This window comes from Xiphophorus maculatus, chromosome 7 (assembly GCF_002775205.1).
Source record: "Xiphophorus maculatus strain JP 163 A chromosome 7, X_maculatus-5.0-male, whole genome shotgun sequence".
Lineage (NCBI taxonomy): Eukaryota > Metazoa > Chordata > Actinopteri > Cyprinodontiformes > Poeciliidae > Xiphophorus > Xiphophorus maculatus.
The window spans coordinates 17,925,625-17,933,116 of NC_036449.1; the positions used below are offsets into that span (position 1 = coordinate 17,925,625).

Consider the following 7,492-nt stretch of genomic DNA (forward strand, 5'->3'; position numbering starts at 1 on the left):
AATCTGCAGCCTAAAACAAGGCAATTAATTTACAGATTAAATTAACTTTTCAATTGAGCAACCTAAAAAATATGTCCCTATTTTGTTTCCAATAGTCTTATAGCTGTTTTATAATCCATTCAAAGTGATCCAGCAGTAAAGGTATGGCATTTGCTTACTTTTTGTAAGCAAAATGTCCACTGCAGCTGGACATTTTGCTTACAGTAGTTTAATATTTTTGCTGCACCAGTTCAAATCACTCATGGTAACACTTTTGTGTTAAGTACCGTAGTACATTATTCTACCCAGTAGAAGCTTAAATCCCAGTAAACCAAACTGCTGCATTACTATCAAAGTCCTAAGCAAGGCTGTTTTTATGTAGTAAACAGTTGAGTCATAGTTGGAAACAAGAACCCTGACATATTAACTTGTCAATACATCCTCTGTTTACTAGTTCATTAATAGCTACAAAACAAATGTGTACACTAACTAAAAAGTGCAACCTGAGAAATCAACCAGTTGTGTATAGTAGCTGATTTTCTTTTGGCCCTGTTAGTAACCTACTGAAACAAAATTAAGTGTCCCTTAGAGCTTCACAGGTTAACTCACTTGGCTCATAAATTGTATGTTTTCTCTGTATTATCAAAGTTGGACTTTGTAAGTTCAGAAATTCAAGATTGTCCATATAGCTGAGTTCATAATACCACAGACCCACAGAGTGCTGTACAGCTATTTTTGTGTTTGAAATTGGAGAGAAACACTGAAGTCAAGTTTGAAGTCAGTCCTAAATGTGAGCTGTATACATCACATGCAACATTATTCATCCTATCCATTTTTTATTATTATTTTCTCAGCTTAATGAATAAATATACAAGTATTTTTACCACTATTTTCAATTTGGTAGATACTTTCACCTGCTGAGTTAACAGTAGGTGACAGTACAGTAAATGATAATAGTGAAAAGGAATGTGGCGCCCTCTTTGGTTGAGAAGTAGATTACAACTTCTATCCGTATCTTAGATTACTCCTTCATCTGACTCCAACTAAATTAGAATCACATATAGATCCGTAGATTGAAATATGGGCTTTGTTTAAAGTGCAATTCATGTTTAAATTGACCTTATAAAAATGCGGTAAACCATATCTAAGAGATTCACAATAAGTCTAAACAAACACCTACAAAAGGACTGTAGCAATGGATGTAAAAAGAAAAGGGAAAAAAGACAACATCAAAACTGATGGCATGCTAAAACAAGCGAATTAGGCTGAAATAAATCAAAAATAATTCTAAGAATCTGAAATGTATCATCAGCAGCTAACTGAAAATGTCAGAAACGATCACAGTAATTGTAGAAACATATTTAAAACCAAGAAAAGCGAATGAAATGCGTTTAAAGAAACTGTCAGACTTGCATTAAACAACATATGAGACGCAAATCAATACTCAATTAGAAATCAGAATAAATAAAAATAAATAAATTCACTCTACAAACACAGAAGACTTCTGTAATGTTACTCTAAAGAATATCAATAAAATATTGGGGGGGAGGGGTTGTTTTGTTTTTTCATGTATTTTCCATAACTGTGTTCTATGTTTACACGCGTTTTGCAGAGTTCATCAGCTTCTGGACCGAGTCTGAAAACATTTGAGCGTTCCGCCCAGCGTGAATCCATTTGACTGACATAAATAGTAAAGGATCGCCATCTGGTGTAGATCACTAATCATGTGTAGCTGCATCCAGAGGAGAAAGCTAAATGTTCGGAGGCAGAGCTAGAAAATGTAACATATTCCAGATTAAAACTTTAATTAAAGGAATAAAAAAATTGGCGTACCTCTGGAATGGTCTCCTGACCAACAAACTGAAGACACGGGTTGTTTTAAAAGGATCAGCATACAGTTATCGCCATCTGCTGCCTATGGCTGGGAAGGCCTTTGGATGACAGAGTGAGCACTGCGAGAAGCTAAATGCCACACCTCTTATTGACAGCTGGGAGCGTTTACTCTTACTGAATGCTAATTAACTGAATGTTGAGCGTATTGCGCTTCACTTTTCATCTAGGAATAAGTGTATTTGTACATTTTATTACACTGACTGGACATCAGTGCTCAATTTATTTTCAAATCAATCAAATTATAGGCAACATAACATGCCTGAACATGAGTTGGACCATACGGAAGACATTTGAAAGTAAGATTCGGCTCAACATGTTTATGAAATCACATACTTTGTGGCTTAATATTTCTTGGTCTGTCTTTTGTACTTCTTTTGCTTTTTTTTTATTTTATTTTTTTATTGTTTTCTAACTCTTGCCCAGGAACTAAAAGAACTCCATATAAAATCTGTAATACCGTCAGGGTTGTCATAACATCACACGGTGAAACTTTGTGGTGGCAGCATCGTTCTGTGGGGTTTTCTCTCTTTAAAAGTAACAGTAAAACAGGAAGAAAATGGGTGGCGCTAAAGATATAAACATACTTAACTCATATCTTTTGTAGAGTTAAATTTTTAGTTTCAGTAGAGTTTTATGTCTAGAAATTCCCTCATTTACGGATTTCCCGAACTATTTTTCCTCGTTTGTAGTTTTGCTTCTTTTTTTCTTTCCATTTCTTTGTTTTCATTTTTGCCGAGACAAGTGGAAAACATATTCATTCTAATGTTGTGGTAATAGTTGGTGAAATTATGGAAGACCAAGCAACAAATACCTGTTTTAAAAAAAAAAAGTTGTAGAAAAGGCTCCGTATGCGAGAAAAGAAAAGAACAGGGGTGAGAAATGCCTTAAAACTAAGCAGGATCATTTTTAATTCATCATTCAGATATCAAGTATTTGGTTGTTTTCGTAAACGAGCGCTCTTAAGAATTTAGTAAAGACGCAAAATGATGAATTAAAATTTTAAAAAAGAACAATAACTGTTAGATTTGAACCAAAAAAAAGGCAAACTCTTTTAACCGCAACGGATTAAGCAAGCCTCACACCGACATTTTTTATTATGTTTCAGTCACGATACAACAAATACTGTCATTTTCACAAGAGTATAGTATATAGGGGCTATGAAAAAAATCTGACTGAAATCAATCAGAATTGATAAACAGAAGGCCCTAAATCTACAACATTTAAAACGTATTGTACCACATGTATCATCAATTTAGCAGTGATCGGCTTTTAAAACCTTTAGAAGCCTACAGCTTTAATAAAATACAGATTTGTTGTTTTTTTTTTTCACTGACAGAGATTATTATTATGCCAGTATATGCTACACAAAACCATGTCATGTACAGATTCCTAAATATCTTTAGTTACTAACAGTCGAGGCTACTCAACAGAAGACATGTCGCTCTTTAAATTACTACTGACTGTTTTAATCTTATGCTTGATTTCTTTTTTGTTTGTTTGTTTTGTACAAACAGTCACTATCACAAATGTCCAGCAGTATATACATTATGAACATAAATACAATGATTCTGACTCAACAGTGTGTAGATAGATAGATAGATAGATAGATAGATAGATAGATAGATAGATAGATAGATAGATAGATAGATAGATAGATAGATAGATAGATAGATAGATAGATAGATAGATAGATAGATAGATAGATAGATAGATAGATAGATAGATAGATAGATAGATAGATAGATAGATAGATAGATAGATAGATAGATAGATAGATAGATAGATAGATAGATAGATAGATAGATAGATAGATAGATAGATTTGTTCTAACTGTGAGGATAAAAACTGTAGTAACCAATGTCCTTTGTACAGTTCTTCTCGCACTCTCTCGGTGCCAGCAGCTCGGATTTTAACGGGGACACTGTCTCTGAGACCGGGGTGGCAGAGGGGGAGATCCGTCTTCTTTTGGCCTGTTCAAAGATCCCAGAATCGCTGGAATCAATCGACTTTATCGACGACGGCGTCTCTATCCAGCTGGACTCTGATGTGATGTCTTTGGGTTTGGTCTCTTCCGAGCCACCGATCGGTGACCTCTCGGTCGCGATGGAGTCTCCCTCCTCCGACAGGTAGTTGGTGCCCGCCCTGCCTCCAAGGGAGTTGGTCGGCCAGCAGGAAAAGACCGAGCTGGATTTACTGTTTACGCCGCAGTACTGCGGTGGCGTGCGTCCTCCCCAGCCAGACGGGTCTGCGTAATAGCCAAGAGGCCGATTGGAGCAGCCCGCTGTCGGGAGGGGGAGAGCCTTTACTCCGGCCGCTGCGTAGGACAGCAAGGTGGCCGCGTTACCGGCGAAATCGGCGGCGTCGTATGCCGAGGCGGCAAAGTCCAGTCGGTTGTTGGCAGGGGTGACAAACCAACGCTGCGGGGGGGTGGCAACAGTGGGCTCCTCGCTTTGCTGCGGGGACAGCAAGCTGTTGCCGAGTGGGACGCTGCGCTCCGTGCCAGGACCAGTCCCCACGCCAGGGTGAAAGCGAGATTTGGCATAAGTGCTGACAAATTGGTCCTGCAGGAAGGAGCTGGGCATGGCGTATCTCGCACCCGGCACGATCTGTGAGCGCGGAGAGTCACCCGGTGATGGAGTTAGGCGGTCAATGTCGCAGCCTGTGTATACACTGAAAAAGATGGAGAGAAAAACAGAAACAATTCAGAGCTGAGCTGTGCGTATCGGTGGCTCCTCAAAAAAAAAAAAAAAAAAAAAAGAAAATTGTGAAAACGGACATCCCGTGAGTTGGACCAGTTATATTTTAATCTCAGAAGATCTAATTCTCATTGAAATTCTCTTTCATAATACAAAAATACATACATTCTGATACACTGACTACTTGAGAAGAAACAGAAGTTATTCTATAAATAGTTGATTTCAGTTTAAATTCCCGAATTAACGGAAAACTCAAAAGAAGAAGCAAAGTTCCTCATAAATTATTACATTTTTGAACATGGCAATTTGTTTCTTGGAATTTTTTTTTACAGTCCTATTGGACCTACTTATGGTTTTGTTATTCTTGTAAATGTCATAAAAATATATTTCGGATGATGCAAACCGTGTTTTTAAATTGCAGTTGTCTGGAGAAGAGATGAATAAAGATTTATGAAAGCTTTTTGAAAGCATAGCAGAATAAATATTTTAATTTAAAACGAAAAACAAATTATTAAAACGAATCATCTTACGTGTCATAATTGTCCCGAAATCCTTTGGCAAACGGATTGTGGTCGATTTTCAGTTGCGTAATCTGCAGGAAGAAAAAAATACATATATTATTTCTTCCAATAAAAAAAATAAAATTAAATTAAAACAGAAAATTTAAGGATGAAAGCTTAAATATTGTTATTGTAAGACAACAGCACAATAAAACGAAAAACACAACAGGGAAATTACCCAGTTGAAACTAATTATTTACAGATTTCTAGTCAACAAAAATTCACCTTGATTGTCTTTTTTTATTTCTCATGTTAATATTAGCATTTTTGTTTGTTTTCTCCGAAAGAATAAAATAAGTAAATAAGATGTGCAACAGCAGAATTTGAATCTCGTCTCAAACGGAAAAGCGTCCGTACGTCAGTGTTCTGGTAAGCGGTGACGGCGATGAACTGCGTCTCCGTGAAGGTGAAAGTCTGGACTCTTCCCGGCTGGCTGGTGTCCTCTGTCCCATCTTCGTTCACTTCCACCACATGGAGCCTGGGCTGGTACTTGTGGAGCGACTGGAGGACCACCATCTGGAGGTTTCGATGGAAGAAATTCACTTTCAGAGTTTAGGAAGATGATTCAAGCATCACGCTGCTGTTTTCAAATCCGTTATCATAAACTGAGCTAAGGCACTTCTGCGAGTAATGACGCAAGCTTACAGGAAAGGTGGATTGAAAATAAAATGAACTGCGGGTGTTACCTGGCCTGTGTTGTTGGAGGCACCTTTGTTGTTGGTGAGCTTTAGCTTTCCAAACGAGATTTCCTGACGCATCCAGTGCGCGCCGGTGTTTGGTGAATCCGGGTGCATGTAAACTCTGTTTCCTTAAAAAATGTGCAAATAAATAAACAGAAAGATATATAAAATAAAGCAATATTATTTTTTTAAAAAAACAAACTATAACAATTGTAAAAATAAAAATAAAAAAACGCACAAAAACAGAGGTACAAAATTAAAGATAAAATGTAATATTAAATTTGGTAGATAATGTTATTGGTTATGATTATATTAATAAAAGATAATAACAATAAGGATGAGGCTACCTATAACGTTTGTGTCCGCTTTCCCACACGGCACCCACTTTCCTCCTTGGAATCGCCAGTGATTCGGATCAGCGAGTATCACATCCACAAATATATTGTAGTGAGCGGTTGGGTCGAGGCCAGAAATGTTGAAGCTTAAAAAGGGAAACATTCGTCTGCAGAGAAAAATAATCTAAAATTAAAATAGAATATTTTAAGATTTTTTTTTTATGTATCAAAAACCAACTGTTTTGATTTCTTTCTCTTTTTTCGTCAATTTTACTAAGTCCAAACAATTTTATTTATTTTCTGTTTTATTATCATTCTTACTATTACTGTTAATGTGGAGGGGCAAAGCGAACTTCTTTTAGAGAATCGACAAAATCCTTTTTTGTTTTTGTAAAGCATCCCCATGCTCACCAACTTACCGTCCCTGTTTTGTTATGATCATCTCTGTCTGGTGCCTGTGAAACTTCAGCCACAGGGCCCTGTTGCACAGATACACCTGCGCCTTCCCCGGTACTAGTCCCGCCTGCGCCGAAGAGAACTGGTAAAAAGCTCCCCCTTGGTACGTGTGTCCATACTGTTGCGCGTAAGGGTACCCCGCAGTCGGGTAGCCTTGCGGAGACGTGTTGGTTAAAAGGCTGTTGTACGCTCCGTTAGCTATGACCGGATGATGGGCCATATAGCGGCTGGGACTCCCGATGGAGAAAGCGGGGTGCGCCGGTCCATGCTGGCTCGGGTACGGAAACATGGCAGTGGGAGCAGCGGAGACTGACGGCGGCTGGGCGGACGGAGAAAAGATGCACCTTTCTCCTGCAGATCCATCGAAATTATGACGGATGTCAGAGACTCCGTGGAGATCAGGAGAGAGTTTGCCCCTCTGGACGTCCCCCGACGCGTCCTTGGAGTCGGGGAAATTGTCTGCCTCTGACTGATTCGTCATCTCCCTGGAGTTTTTTTTCAGAGGTGAACTTCTCTCCAGGTTGTCACTTGCAGATATAATAGGATGGTCCTGCAACGAGAGCTCCTCTGATCCATTGGAGCTCGCAAAGCCACTGCCCACATTCATAAATTTCTTTGAGATTTCACTCGTCAGCGAGATGCAATGCTCCACTTGCATAGCTCTATTAGCTCATCCTATATTACAGGCTTTTTGCACACGCCTCTCCTAATCTAACATGACTTGGAGTAAGGAAGGCGGCAAATTAGCCAATTGACACCATCCTGCAATCAGGATGGATTTTCTCTCCATCACTCTGCGCTCTTTCCTAATGAAACAACCGCTGCTATTGGTTAACTCAGGACTGTAATTTAATTAGACAGCTCTTAATTAGGAGCGCTGTGAACAAAGTGAT

At 38.6% G+C, this 7,492-nt stretch overlaps 1 protein-coding gene across 1 annotated transcript; it reads right to left on the minus strand.

Annotated features, from left to right (window-relative positions):
- Positions 1–3,623: 3,623 nt before the first annotated feature.
- Positions 3,624–7,260, minus strand: tbr1 (T-box, brain 1). Its single transcript, XM_005805322.2, has 6 exons — positions 6,563–7,260; positions 6,156–6,310; positions 5,815–5,936; positions 5,486–5,644; positions 5,099–5,160; positions 3,624–4,542 (listed from the first exon to the last, which is right to left on the minus strand). Exons 1-6 carry the CDS (start codon positions 7,255–7,257, stop codon positions 3,699–3,701), a joined length of 2,037 nt encoding a protein of 678 aa, XP_005805379.1. The 5' UTR covers positions 7,258–7,260; the 3' UTR covers positions 3,624–3,698.
- Between the last annotated feature and the right edge of the window lie 232 nt (positions 7,261–7,492).